Source organism: Salvelinus fontinalis, chromosome 21, assembly GCF_029448725.1.
Source record: "Salvelinus fontinalis isolate EN_2023a chromosome 21, ASM2944872v1, whole genome shotgun sequence".
Lineage (NCBI taxonomy): Eukaryota > Metazoa > Chordata > Actinopteri > Salmoniformes > Salmonidae > Salvelinus > Salvelinus fontinalis.
The window spans coordinates 2,066,898-2,082,744 of NC_074685.1; the positions used below are offsets into that span (position 1 = coordinate 2,066,898).

Consider the following 15,847-nt stretch of genomic DNA (forward strand, 5'->3'; position numbering starts at 1 on the left):
ACACCAATACCCATACACCCTTTATCCACTGAGCTGCCTACACCAATACCCATACACCCTTTATCCAATGAGCTGCCTACACCAATACACCCTTTATCCAATGAGCTGCCTACACCAATACACCCTTTATCCAATGAGCTGCCTACACCAATACACCCTTTATCCAATGAGCTGCCTACACCAATACCCATACACCCTTTATCCAATGAGCTGCCTACACCAATACCCATACACCCTTTATCCAATGAGCTGCCTACACCAATACCCATACACCCTTTATCCAATGAGCTGCCTACACCAATACCCATACACCCTTTATCCAATGAGCTGCCTACACCAATACACCCTTTATCCAATGAGCTGCCTACATCAATACCCATGCACCCTTTATCCAATGAGCTGCCTACACCAATACACCCTTTATCCAATGAGCTGCCTACACCAATACACCCTTTATCCAATGAGCTGCCTACACCAATACACCCTTTATCCAATGAGCTGCCTACACCAATACCCATACACCCTTTATCCAATGAGCTGCCTACATCAATACCCATACACCCTTTATCCAATGAGCTGCCTACACCAATACCCATACACCCTTTATCCAATGAGCTGCCTACACCAATACACCCTTTATCCAATGAGCTGCCTACACCAATACCCATACACCCTTTATCCACTGAGCTGCCTACACCAATACCCATACACCCTTTATCCAATGAGCTGTCTACACCAATACACCCTTAATCCAATGAGCTGCCTACACCAATACCCATACACCCTTTATCCACTGAGCTGCCTACACCAATACCCATACACCCTTTATCCAATGAGCTGCCTACACCAATACCCATACACCCTTTATCCAATGAGCTGTCTACACCAATACCCATACACCCTTTATCCAATGAGCTGCCTACACCAATACCCATACACCCTTTATCCACTGAGCTGCCTACACCAATACCCATACACCCTTTATCCAATGAGCTGCCTACACCAATACCCATGCACCCTTTATCCAATGAGCTGCCTACACCAATACCAATACACCCTTTATCCAATGAGCTGCCTACACCAATACCCATACACCCTTTATCCAATGAGCTGTCTACACCAATACCCATACACCCTTTATCCAATGAGCTGCCTACACCAATACCCATACACCCTTTATCCAATGAGCTGTCTACACCAATACCCATACACCCTTTATCCACTGAGCTGCCTACACCAATACCCATACACCCTTTATCCAATGAGCTGCCTACACCACACGCAGCTTGCATAGTACATTGTGTGCTGCTGCTGGGAGTATGTTTTGTCAAGACATCCGGTTTCAACCCTGATATTGAACACTATTGGATATACAGAACCCTTGTGAGAGGAGGTTGGGATAACAGTAGTGACCCTACTGAAGCTTTATTTATCCTGTGAGGGGACATCTTGTGTCAAAAAAAAAACACATAACAGAGGACTGAGATGGCCCATGCCTCACCCCGTCCAAACAGGCCGGAGCTGGGCCTACTGCAGGCTGGGATGGTGAGGTCTACTGCAGGCTGGGATGGTGAGGCCTACTGCAGACTGGGATGGGGAGGCCTACTGCAGGCTGGAGCTGGGCCTACTGCAGGCTGGGATGGTGAGGCCTACTGCAGGCTGGAGCTGGGCCTACTGCAGGCTGGAGCTGGGCCTACTGCAGGCTGGAGCTGGGCCTACTGCAGGCTGGGATGGTGAGGCCTACTGCAGGCTGGGATGGTGAGGCCTACTGCAGGCTGGGATGGTGAGGCCTACTGCAAGCTGGGATGGTGAGGCCTACTGCAGGCTGGGATGGTGAGGCCTACTGCAGGCTGGGATGGTGAGGCCTACTGCAGGCTGGGATGGTGAGGCCTACTGCAGGCTGGGATGGTGAGGCCTACTGCAAGCTGGGATGGTGAGGCCTACTGCAGGCTGGAGCTGGGCCTACTGCAGGCTGGGATAGTGAGGCCTACTGCAGGCTGGGATGGTGAGGCCTACTGCAGGCTGGGATGGTGAGGCCTACTGCAAGCTGGGATGGTGAGGCCTACTGCAGGATGGGATGGTGAGGCCTACTGCAGGTTGGGATGGTGAGGCCTACTGCAGGCTGGGATGGTGAGGCCTACTGCCAGCTGGGATGGTGAGGCCTACTGCAGGCTGGGATGGTGAGGCCTACTGCAGGCTGGGATGGTGAGGCCTACTGCAGGCTGGGATGGTGAGGCCTACTGCCAGCTGGGATGGTGAGGCCTACTGCAGGCTGGGATGGTGAGGCCTACCGCAGACTGGGATGGTGAGGCCTACTGCAGGTTGGGATGGCCCTGAGCCACAGGAGAGTCCAGCTGCATGCTATCACTGTGTTGACAGCCAGGACAGCGGTGTGACTCCCCCTCTCCCTGGCTCTACCCCCCCCCCCCTTGTCCTCCCTTCTCACCAGAAGCCCTGGAGGCCTAGCTATCAACACTGCAGCTTCACAACCAAGCTTTCACAGTAGTCTGATTTAAGCAGAGTACACACCAGGCGGTCCCTAACTCCCACATCCAGAAAAATCAAGACAATTCCTTGGATTCAAGCTCTCCAACCTCTCCTGTTTGGAAACAACAGCTCTTTTCAGCTATGCTATTCTTCCTACTAGCTGTCTACCAAGCAGCCATCCTATTTCAGAAGATCGTCTTGCTCCCAAAAACCCACAACACTTAGTGTGGAATATAAACAGGAAACGATGCTATCTTCACCTTCGTCCAGCTAGAGAAACATGAAAGCAGCCATTGTTTACACCCCCATAGTGATTCATCACGTAACACATATTTCTACAACATTCCAGCATTTTTTGGGGGGAACATTTATCCAACTTTACTTAACACAACGATTTAGGTACATAACAGACACATTGATCAACATTAACAAAAATTCTAAAACTGCAGAAAGTCCCTTCCCACACCACGCCTGAGTATGGAATCCAATCCACAACCTGGAAATACAACACATTCTATTTGAATCCTGTGTCCCAATAAACCAGTGTCAATAGAAGAAGAGCTGTGGGACAGACAGACCACAGACTACAGAGCAGGTGAAACCTCCATCTGCAGTCCCAGTATGTTACCCTAGTACTAACCCCCCCCCAGTATGTTACCCTAGTACTAACCCTCCCAGTATGTTACCCTGGTACTAACCCTCCCAGTATGTTACCCTGGTACTAACCCTCCCAGTATGTTACCCTAGTACTAACCCTTCCAGTATGTTACCCTAGTACTAACCCTCCCAATATGTTACCCTAGTACTAACCCTCCCAGTATGTTACCCTGGTACTAACCCTCCCAGTATGTTACCCTGGTACTAACCCTCCCAGTATGTTACCCTGGTACTAACCCTACCAGTATGTTACCCTGGTACTAACCCTCCCACCTCCCAGTATGTTACCCTAGTACTAACCCTCCCAGTATGTTACCCTAGTACTAACCCTACCAACTCCCAGTATGTTACCCTAGTACTAACCCTCCCAGTATGTTACCCTGGTACTAACCCTCCCAGTATGTTACTCTGGTACTAACCCTCCCAGTATGTTACCCTAGTACTAACCCTCCCAGTATGTTACCCTGGTACTAACCCTCCCAGTATGTTACCCTGGTACTAACCCTCCCACCTCCCAGTATGTTACCCTAGTACTAACCCTACCAACTCCCAGTATGTTACCCTAGTACTAACCCTCCCAGTATGTTACCCTGGTACTAACCCTCCCAGTATGTTACTCTGGTACTAACCCTCCCAGTATGTTACCCTAGTACTAACCCTCCCAGTATGTTACCCTGGTACTAACCCTCCCAGTATGTTACCCTGGTACTAACCCTCCCAGTATGTTACCCTGGTACTAACCCTCCCAGTATGTTACCCTAGTACTAACCCTCCCAGTATGTTACCCTAGTACTAACCCTCCCAGTATGTTACCCTGGTACTAACCCTCCCACCTCCCAGTATGTTACCCTGGTACTAACCCTCCCAGTATGTTACCCTGTTACTAACCCTCCCAGTATGTTACCCTAGTACTAACCCCCCCCCCCCCAGTATGTTACCCTAGTACTAACCCTCCCAGTATGTTACCCTGGTACTAACCCTCCCAGTATGTTACCCTGGTACTAACCCTCCCAGTATGTTACCCTAGTACTAACCCTCCCAGTATGTTACCCTGGTACTAACCCTCCCAGTATGTTACCCTAGTACTAACCCTCCCAGTATGTTACCCTGGTACTAACCCTCCCAGTATGTTACCCTGGTACTAACCCTCCCAGTATGTTACCCTGGTACTAACCCTCCCAGTATGTTACCCTAGTACTAACCCTCCCAGTATGTTACCCTGGTACTAACCCTCCCAGTATGTTACCCTAGTACTAACCCTCCCAGTATGTTACCCTGGTACTAACCCTCCCAGTATGTTACCCTGGTACTAACCCTCCCAGTATGTTACCCTAGTACTAACCCTCCCAGTATGTTACCCTAGTACTAACCCTCCCAGTATGTTACCCTGGTACTAACCCTCCCAGTATGTTACCCTGGTACTAACCCTCCCAGTATGTTACCCTAGTACTAACCCTCCCAGTATGTTACCCTGGTACTAACCCTCCTAGTATGTTACCCTGGTACTAACCCTCCCACCTCCCAGTATGTTACCCTGGTACTAACCCTCCCAGTATGTTACCCTGATACTAACCCTCCCAGTATGTTACCCTAGTACTAACCCTCCCAGTATGTTACCCTGGTACTAACCCTCCCAGTATGTTACCCTGGTACTAACCCTCCCAGTATGTTACCCTAGTACTAACCCTCCCAGTATGTTACCCTAGTACTAACCCTCCCAGTATGTTACCCTAGTACTAACCCTCCCAGTATGTTACCCTAGTACTAACCCTCCCAGTATGTTACCCTGGTACTAACCCTACCACCTCCCAGTATGGTACCCTGGTACTAACCCTCCCAGTATGTTACCCTGGTACTAACCCTACCAGTATGTTACCCTGGTAGTAACCCTCCCACCTCCCAGTATGTTACCCTAGTACTAACCCTCCCAGTATGTTACCCTAGTACTAACCCTACCACCTCCCAGTATGTTACCCTAGTACTAACCCTCCCAGTATGTTACCCTAGTACTAACCCTCCCAGTATGTTACCCTGGTACTAACCCTCCCACCTCCCAGTATGTTACCCTGGTACTAACCCTCCCAGTATGTTACCCTGGTACTAACCCTCCCAGTATGTTACCCTGGTACTAACCCTCCCAGTATGTTACCCTAGTACTAACCCTCCCAGTATGTTACCCTGGTACTAACCCTCCCAGTATGTTACCCTGGTACTAACCCTCCCAGTATGTTACCCTAGTACTAACCCTCCCAGTATGTTACCCTAGTACTAACCCTCCCAGTATGTTACCCTGGTACTAACCCTACCACCTCCCAGTATGGTACCCTGGTACTAACCCTCCCAGTATGTTACCCTAGTACTAACCCTCCCAGTATGTTACCCTAGTACTAACCCTCCCAGTATGTTACCCTGGTACTAACCCTCCCAGTATGTTACCCTAGTACTAACCCTCCCAGTATGTTACCCTAGTACTAACCCTCCCAGTATGTTACCCTGGTACTAACCCTCCCAGTATGTTACCCTGGTACTAACCCTCCCAGTATGTTACCCTGGTACTAACCCTCCCAGTATGTTACCCTGGTACTAACCCTCCCAGTATGTTACCCTAGTACTAACCCTCCCAGTATGTTACCCTGGTACTAACCCTCCCAGTATGTTACCCTAGTACTAACCCTCCCAGTATGTTACCCTAGGACTAACCCTCCCAGTATGTTACCCTGGTACTAACCCTCCCAGTATGTCACCCTGGTACTAACCCTCCCAGTATGTCACCCTGGTACTAACCCTCCCAGTATGTTACCCTGGTACTAACCCTCCCAGTATGTTACCCTGGTACTAACCCTCCCAGTATGTTACCCTGGTACTAACCCTACCAGTATGTTACCCTGGTACTAACCCTCCCAGTATGTTACCCTAGTACTTACCCTCCCAGTATGTTACCCTGGTACTTACCCTCCCAGTATGTTACCCTAGTACTTACCCTCCCAGTATGTTACCCTGGTACTAACCCTCCCAGTATGTTACCCTAGTACTTACCCTCCCAGTATGTTACCCTGGTACTTACCCTCCCAGTATGTTACCCTAGTACTTACCCTACCAGTATGTTACCCTGGTACTAACCCTCCCAGTATGTTACCCTAGTACTTACCCTCCCAGTATGTTACCCTGGTACTTACCCTCCCAGTATGTTACCCTAGTACTTACCCTCCCAGTATGGTACCCTGGTACTAACCCTCCCAGTATGTTACCCTGGTACTAACCCTACCAGTATGTTACCCTGGTAGTAACCCTCCCACCTCCCAGTATGTTACCCTAGTACTAACCCTCCCAGTATGTTACCCTAGTACTAACCCTACCACCTCCCAGTATGTTACCCTAGTACTAACCCTCCCAGTATGTTACCCTAGTACTAACCCTCCCAGTATGTTACCCTGGTACTAACCCTCCCACCTCCCAGTATGTTACCCTGGTACTAACCCTCCCAGTATGTTACCCTGGTACTAACCCTCCCAGTATGTTACCCTGGTACTAACCCTCCCAGTATGTTACCCTAGTACTAACCCTCCCAGTATGTTACCCTGGTACTAACCCTCCCAGTATGTTACCCTGGTACTAACCCTCCCAGTATGTTACCCTAGTACTAACCCTCCCAGTATGTTACCCTAGTACTAACCCTCCCAGTATGTTACCCTGGTACTAACCCTACCACCTCCCAGTATGGTACCCTGGTACTAACCCTCCCAGTATGTTACCCTAGTACTAACCCTCCCAGTATGTTACCCTAGTACTAACCCTCCCAGTATGTTACCCTGGTACTAACCCTCCCAGTATGTTACCCTAGTACTAACCCTCCCAGTATGTTACCCTAGTACTAACCCTCCCAGTATGTTACCCTGGTACTAACCCTCCCAGTATGTTACCCTGGTACTAACCCTCCCAGTATGTTACCCTGGTACTAACCCTCCCAGTATGTTACCCTGGTACTAACCCTCCCAGTATGTTACCCTAGTACTAACCCTCCCAGTATGTTACCCTGGTACTAACCCTCCCAGTATGTTACCCTAGTACTAACCCTCCCAGTATGTTACCCTAGGACTAACCCTCCCAGTATGTTACCCTGGTACTAACCCTCCCAGTATGTCACCCTGGTACTAACCCTCCCAGTATGTCACCCTGGTACTAACCCTCCCAGTATGTTACCCTGGTACTAACCCTCCCAGTATGTTACCCTGGTACTAACCCTCCCAGTATGTTACCCTGGTACTAACCCTACCAGTATGTTACCCTGGTACTAACCCTCCCAGTATGTTACCCTAGTACTTACCCTCCCAGTATGTTACCCTGGTACTTACCCTCCCAGTATGTTACCCTAGTACTTACCCTCCCAGTATGTTACCCTGGTACTAACCCTCCCAGTATGTTACCCTAGTACTTACCCTCCCAGTATGTTACCCTGGTACTTACCCTCCCAGTATGTTACCCTAGTACTTACCCTACCAGTATGTTACCCTGGTACTAACCCTCCCAGTATGTTACCCTAGTACTTACCCTCCCAGTATGTTACCCTGGTACTTACCCTCCCAGTATGTTACCCTAGTACTTACCCTCCCAGTATGTTACCCTGGTACTAACCCTCCCAGTGTGTTACCCTGGTACTAACCCTACCAGTATGTTACCCTGGTACTAACCCTCCCAGTATGTTACCCTAGTACTAACCCTCCCAGTATGTTACCCTAGTACTAACCCTCCCAGTATGTTACCCTAGTACTAACCCTCCCAGTATGTTACCCTGGTACTTACCCTCCCAGTATGTTACCCTAGTACTTACCCTCCCAGTATGTTACCCTGGTACTTACCCTCCCAGTATGTTACCCTAGTACTTACCCTCCCAGTATGTTACCCTGGTACTAACCCTCCCAGTGTGTTACCCTGGTACTAACCCTACCAGTATGTTACCCTGGTACTAACCCTCCCAGTATGTTACCCTAGTACTAACCCTCCCAGTATGTTACCCTAGTACTAACCCTCCCAGTATGTTACCCTAGTACTAACCCTCCCAGTATGTTACCCTGGTACTTACCCTCCCAGTATGTTACCCTGGTACTAACCCTCCCAGTATGTTACCCTGGTACTAACCCTCCCAGTATGTTACCCTGGTACTAACCCTCCCAGTATGTTACCCTGGTACTAACCCTCCCAGTATGTTACCCTAGTACTAACCCTCCCAGTATGTTACCCTGGTACTAACCCTCCCAGTATGTTACCCTGGTACTAACCCTCCCAGTATGTTACCCTAGTACTAACCCTACCACCTCCCAGTATGTTACCCTGGTACTAACCCTACCACCTCCCAGTGTGTTACCCTGGTACTAACCCTCCCAGTATGTTACCCTGGTACTAACCCTCCCAGTATGTTACCCTGGTACTAACCCTCTCAGTATGTTACCCTAGTACTAACCCCCCCCCCCCCCAGTATGTTACCCTGGTACTAACCCTCCCAGTATGTTACCCTAGTACTAACCCTCTCAGTATGTTACCCTGGTACTAACCCTCCCACCTCCCAGTATGTTACCCTGGTACTAACCCTCCCAGTATGTTACCCTGGTACTAACCCTCCCAGTATGTTACCCTAGTACTAACCCTCCCAGTATGTTACCCTGGTACTATCCCTCCCAGTATGTTACCCTGGTACTAACCCTCCCAGTATGTTACCCTGGTACTAACCCTCCCAGTATGTTACCCTGGTACTAACCCTCCCAGTATGTTACCCTGGTACTTACCCTCCCAGTATGTTACCCTAGTACTAACCCTACCAGTATGTTACCCTGGTACTAACCCTCCCAGTATGTTACCCTAGTACTTACCCTCCCAGTATGTTACCCTGGTACTTACCCTCCCAGTATGTTACCCTAGTACTTACCCTACCAGTATGTTACCCTGGTACTAACCCTCCCAGTATGTTACCTTAGTACTTACCCTCCCAGTATGTTACCCTGGTACTTACCCTCCCAGTATGTTACCCTGGTACTTACCCTCCCAGTATGTTACCCTGGTACTAACCCTCCCAGTATGTTACCCTGGTACTAACCCTACCAGTATGTTACCCTGGTACTAACCCTCCCAGTATGTTACCCTAGTACTTACCCTCCCAGTATGTTACCCTGGTACTAACCCTCCCAGTATGTTACCCTTGTACTAACCCTCCCAGTATGTTACCCTGGTAGTAACCCTCCCAGTATGTTACCCTGGTACTAACCCTCCCAGTATGTTACCCTAGTACTAACCCTCCCAGTATGTTACCCTGGTACTAACCCTCCCACCTCCCAGTATGTTACCCTAGTACTAACCCTCCCATCAGGGGTCCCTAAGCTAGATTTGGTTGTGGGCTCCCCACCTCGCGGCCTAAACATTTTGACGACAGAGAGAAAAACATAGATTTTAAAGTGAATTTCCTTCAATTCTACACATTTTGCCATGACTTACGCCATGTTAATGATATCTGAGTGAGAGTCACTAACAAAATCAAAATTGTGGTCCTGACGGAATGTGCCCTGCGTGAACGGTCGGGTACTCGACTATGATTACTACACGTTTAGATAGCTGGCTAGACTAGTTTACCAATCTAAAATCTGGTACTAACCCTCCCAGTATGTTACCCTGGTACTAACCCTCCCAGTATGTTACCCTAGTACTAACCCTCCCAGTATGTTACCCTAGTACTAACCCTACCACCTCCCAGTATGTTACCCTGGTACTAACCCTACCACCTCCCAGTATGTTACCCTGGTACTAACCCTCCCAGTATGTTACCCTAGTACTAACCCTCCCAGTATGTTACCCTAGTACTAACCCTCCCAGTATGTTACCCTGGTACTAACCCTCCCAGTATGTTACCCTGGTACTAACCCTACCACCTCCCAGTATGTTACCCTGGTACTAACACACCCAGTATGTTACCCTAGTACTAACCCTACCACCTCCCAGTATGTTACCCTGGTACTAACCCTACCACCTCCCAGTGTGTTACCCTGGTACTAACCCTCCCAGTATGTTACCCTGGTACTAACCCTCCCAGTATGTTACCCTGGTACTAACCCTCCCAGTATGTTACCCTGGTACTAACCCTCCCAGTATGTTACCCTAGTACTAACCCTACCACCTCCCAGTATGTTACCCTGGTACTAACCCTCCCAGTATGTTACCCTATGTAACAGTATAACTTTAAACCGTCCCCTCGCCCGACACGGGCGCGAACCAGGGACCCTCTGCACACATCGACAACAGTCACCCACGAAGCAGCGTTACCCATCGCTCCTGGTACATGTTAGCTGACATGCCTAATAGAGTGACTTTTAGTGACTGACATAACAAGAGAAAAACTGAAGATGTACAACCACATGTCGAACTTCCACCTTGTGTATTCTACTATTCTCAGCGACCGGTTATGTCGCTTATGCCTGAAGCCGGCGCCGCCTACCTCCAGGATGTTACCTTATGTGGGACCAAGTCACTCTTATTCGAGTCAGAAGGTCCAATTAGAACGGGTCAAGACTTAAGTCAAGTCCAAGTTGCAAAGTGTGAAGTGGAGTCAAGTTACATTTACATTTGACATTTTAGTCATTTAGCAGACGCTCTTATCCAGAGCGACTTACAGTAGAGTGCATACATTTTTTATTACATTTTTTACATTTCATTACATTTTACATACTGAGACAAGGATATCCCTACCGGCCAAACCCTCCCTAACCCGGACGACGCTATGCCAATTGTGCGTCGCCCCACGGACCTCCCCACGGACCGCCCCACGGACCTCACGGCCGGCTGCGACAGAGCCTGGGCGCGAACCCAGAGACTCTGGTGGCGCAGTTAGCACTGCGATGCAGTGCCCTAGACAACTGCGCCACCCGGGAGGCCGAAGTTAACTTTAATACTAAGCCCAACTCCCAGTTTCTGTTACCCTAAACCCAACCAAAACGCCCCGTGTTACCTGGTGAAGCGTAGAACCTTGGAGATGAGTCCAGTGGCCAGGTGGTTGACACTGGTCTCAGAAGGGGACTTGCACAGCGCCCTGTCTGACCGCCCCAGCCCCCCTGTCTCTGTCCCCAGGCCTTTCTGTTTCCTCCGGAGCTTCCTCCTGTAAAAGGCCCCAAGCAGCTCCATGGTACGGCCTGATACCCTGCTTCGTCCTCTAACTCTACCGTTTAATGCCAAACTCCAAAATGGCAGTTGGTGGGCAGAGGCTGGCGTGATAGGCTAGCGAAGGAGGGTTAGCGTCGGAGGTCATTAAACGAACACGCAATTAAACGTCATTACCTCGCTAACGTATGATAAAGCATGAAATAAACATCCTGCCCTGCGATGCACAGTACAGGGGCACTGGGAACTAACAGAGAGAGAGAGAGAGAGAGAGGGAGGGAGGGAGGGAGAGAGAGAGAGAGAGAGAAAGAGATGGAGTTGGACAGAGAGAGAGAGCGAGAGAGAGAAAGAGAGAAAGGTAGGGAAAGAGAGAGAGATAGAGAGAGAGACGGAGTTGGACAGAGAGAGAGGGAGAGCGAGAGAGGGAGAGGGAAAGAGAGAGGGGGATGGTAAGGAAGAGAGAGAGTAGGTCAGAGGGAGAGAGAGACACAGAGAAACAGAGAGCGATGGAGAGAAAGGGGAAAGGGAGAGAGAGAGAGTCAGACTGAGTCCTTATTGAATGTCCAAGGCCCAGAAATGAATTTGAACGCTGGGAGGGGAAACAGAACACATGATAACATGTGGTCACACATTCACAGAACAGAACAAAGACACTCTCTATGGCCCCATCTCTCCTCTTCTCCAATTCTGCTTGCGTCCAAAATGGCACATTATTCCCTTTACCAGTGCACTACTTTAGACAAGAGCCCTAGATTTGTTTTTATCAAATTGAAGTTCATTTACTGCATTTCTACACAGTTTATAACTCTAAAATGCTATTTGAAGAACAGCAAAAAAACAAGTCAAAATGACTCCAGCCCATGATCACCTTGCTGCATCTTCATTCACCCCAGTCAACAGGGGACTTGAACATTCTACAAACACGTGTCATATAAGAATTAGCTGCTACACACTAGCTCAGCACTGGGATTAAAACTCTAGTCTAGTTTCATGTCAAGTCAAAACAGCAGTATAAGAAGAAACAGAATAGCATACTTTGAGTTGTGTCTTTATGTTAGGTCCTGATCTGGCCATGCCATACGGCTGTGGGTTACACTAGTTCATTTAGCAGACAAGATTTGCTTAGAATTCCGTGACATTATTTTATATTTTACTTTATAGTATGAAGAATACAATTGAACAAAGCTGAATGAAATAGAAAGGATATTTTTTTCTCCAAACTATTTGAGGGTGCATGCGGCTATTCTGTGTTGAGCTGTTAACAAAGAAAACTGCTTCATTTACAGTTATTTATGTAACTTTAGTTGTGATACAAGTGTTTAGGTTTTCATTTAGGCTGCATGATGCATGAGGCACATATTGAAAGAACTGTCCACGTTTACTTTTGGTCAGCCAACAAGATCCGCAGGCCTAACGAACAGCAAAAGCACTAGCCTACGTCAATCTACTATCCCCCGCAGTACAAGAGTTGACCTGTTCTATTCTGTGTGAGAAATAAATATTCAGTAGCGATAGATCATAGATCATAAATTAATACAACCACTAGCATCAACAAAAGAAAAAACTGTTTTAAAGCAACGAGCCTGACGCAACTAGACGAGAACATTTAGCTTAAAATGTTGATCAACTATTAGGCCATTTCTTCACATTAGAAGCGCAGCGATGTGCACACGGCAGTAGGCTGTAAACATGAATGTTCCACGTATGTATGCCAGTTAGGCTCTAAACCCCGCTGTAAAGCAAATTCATGTGCTTCATTTTGAGAATTTATTTGGCCACTTTAGTGATACAAACCTTATTAAAACATATAGGACTATGGGCTGGGCTGCATGAGGTGTGATACTAACCTTATTAAAACATATAGGACTATGGGCTGGGCTGCATGAGGTGTGATACTAACCTTATTAAAACATATAGGATTATGGGCTAGGCTACATGAGGTGTGATACTAACCTTATTAAAACATATAGGACTGTGGGCTAGGCTACACGAGGTGTGATACTAACCTTATTAAAACATATAGGACTATGGGCTAGGCTACATGAGGTGTGATACTAACCTTATTAAAACATATAGGACTATGGGCTAGGCTACATGATGTGTGATACTAACCTTATTAAAACATATAGGACTATGGGCTAGGTTACATGAGGTGTGATACTAACCTTATTAAAACATATAGGGCTATGGGCTAGGCTACATGAGGTGTGATACAAACCTTATTAAAACATATAGGGCTATGGGCTAGGCTACATGAGGTGTGATAATAACCTTATTAAAACATATAGGGCTATGGGCTAGGCTACATGAGGTGTGATACTAACCTTATTAAAACATATAGACCTATAGGCTAGGCTACATGAGGTGTGATACTAACCTTATTAAAACATATAGGACTATGGGCTAGGCTACATGAGGTGTGATACAAACCTTATTAAAACATATAGGGCTATGGGCTAGGCTACATGAGGTGTGATAATAACCTTATTAAAACATATAGGGCTATGGGCTAGGCTACATGAGGTGTGATACTAACCTTATTAAAACATATAGACCTATAGGCTAGGCTACATGAGGTGTGATACTAACCTTATTAAAACATATAGGACTATGGGCTAGGCTACATGAGGTGTGATACTAACCTTATTAAAACATATAGGACTATGGGCTAGGCTACATGAGGTGTGATACTAACCTTATTAAAACATATAGACCTATAGGCTAGGCTACATGAGGTGTGATACTAACCTTATTAAAACATATAGGACTATGGGCTAGGCTACATGAGGTGTGATACTAACCTTATTAAAACATATAGGGCTATGGGCTAGGCTACATGAGGTGTGATACTAACCTTATTAAAACATATAGGGCTATGGGCTAGGCTACACGAGGTGTGATACTAACCTTATTAAAACATATAGACTTATAGGCTAGGCTACATGAGGTGTGATTCTAACCTTATTAAAACATATAGATCTATAGGCTAGGCTACATGAGGTGTGATACTAACCTTATTAAAACATATAGATCTATAGGCTAGGCTACATGGGGTGTGCGACTATGATTTGAAAAAGTCGCAAAAAAAGGCATACGCTGTTTCTTGCCTTAGTGCACACAAGCTGGGCATCATTCACAAGTGATAATATATCATTCACAAGTGATAGGCTAATATTGTCACCAATCAGACTATTCTTGATTTAATCTTGTCTTTACATATACTAAATAATATATTTGTGAAATTTGTTTTGATTTAGAATGGACCACCTGTCTCAAAACAGTAAATAAAATACATGTCATCTATGCACTTAAATAGTGAACGGAGAACACTTTTCCCGTGGTTCATTTTCATTCTATCCAGCTAGGCTCTACTCCTGTTGTAAAGACAAGCAATGTGTTTAATATTAGGAAAGTTGAGACATAAATATAGTAGGCCTAGCCTATAGAAAGCTGATGGGACCCTCCACTTTTTAATAGAGGCCATCAAAACGGTTTTCTCTCGCAATTGCATAGAAATGTTGCGCAACATGAGCTCATGAAGTGTTTCATTAGATTTTCATTACATTTGCCTTGATGTCAGAGTGATTAGAGGGACCCTATAGAGTGCTGAGTACCAGGCAGATAACACCTTTGGTAGGCTACTAATGACCAGCAGCAGCAGCATCAGAGCTTGGAGAAGACTAATTACCGTGACTTAAACGGTTACGTGGAATTTGACTGCCGCCATGACTCGTGACCCCCGGTGTGACGGTGATATGGTCACCGTAACAGCCCTAGGGAAGGATTGGATCTCTGTACGTGAAGTAGCCGATTAGATGACACGCACGCACGCACGCACGCACGCACGCACGCACGCACGCACGCACGCACGCACGCACGCACGCACGCACGCACGCACACACACACACACACACACACACACACACACACACACACACACACACACACACACACACACCTCTAGTAGCCACAGGGCCTGAGAATAGGAACTGAAGTGTGTAACAAAGCTACTGAACAGCCATGTTACCCAATTCAACCTTCTACAAAGGGACCGGTGTACGTGGTGTCCCACAATCCCTCAGATTCTCCTGCCGACACTCCCATGAAACCCAACCTTTGGGAATTTCACGTCCGGAGTGTGGAGAAAGAGAGAGAAGAGGGGCTGTCAGAGAGGACAGAGGAGGCCTGAGGCCCAAATGGAACCCTAGGCTGTCAGAGAGGCACTGGACAGACAGGAGGCCCAAATGGAACCCTATTACATATATATTCCACTACCTTTGACCTGGGCTCAGAGGGCTCTGGTAGTAGTGGACTACTATATAGGTCATAGAATACCATTTGAGACACACTTTCAGAGAAACAGAAATATCTTAGGGCTGGTTTCTTTCTCAACATCATCATCCCCCCCATTGAAAGGCTGTTCTCTGGGATCTGTGGGCAGGCCATGGAGAGTCACAGGGAGACAGACACGCAGGGTGTGTCTCGGAACAGAAACCTTATCTGCTCTGTGGGAACGAACAGTCTTCCTGAATGATCTTTTGATCTGAGAGGAAACTGAAATTGGAGA

At 47.4% G+C, this 15,847-nt stretch overlaps 1 protein-coding gene across 2 annotated transcripts in view; it reads right to left on the reverse strand.

Moving 5' to 3' along the window:
• The window catches only part of LOC129818046 (protein Shroom3-like), a 189,798-nt gene that overhangs the window by 66,940 nt on the left and 107,011 nt on the right, over window positions 1–15,847 (reverse strand). Inside the window, exon 1 of one of the 2 annotated variants that reach the window (XM_055873576.1) lies at window positions 11,132–12,711. The exons of the other annotated variant lie outside the window; for it this stretch is intronic. Within the exon in view, the coding sequence (XP_055729551.1) occupies window positions 11,132–11,304 (173 nt within the window). The 5' untranslated portion in view covers window positions 11,305–12,711. Of the gene's footprint in view, window positions 1–11,131; window positions 12,712–15,847 lie in introns of those variants that run through there. 2 annotated transcript variants of the gene reach the window in all.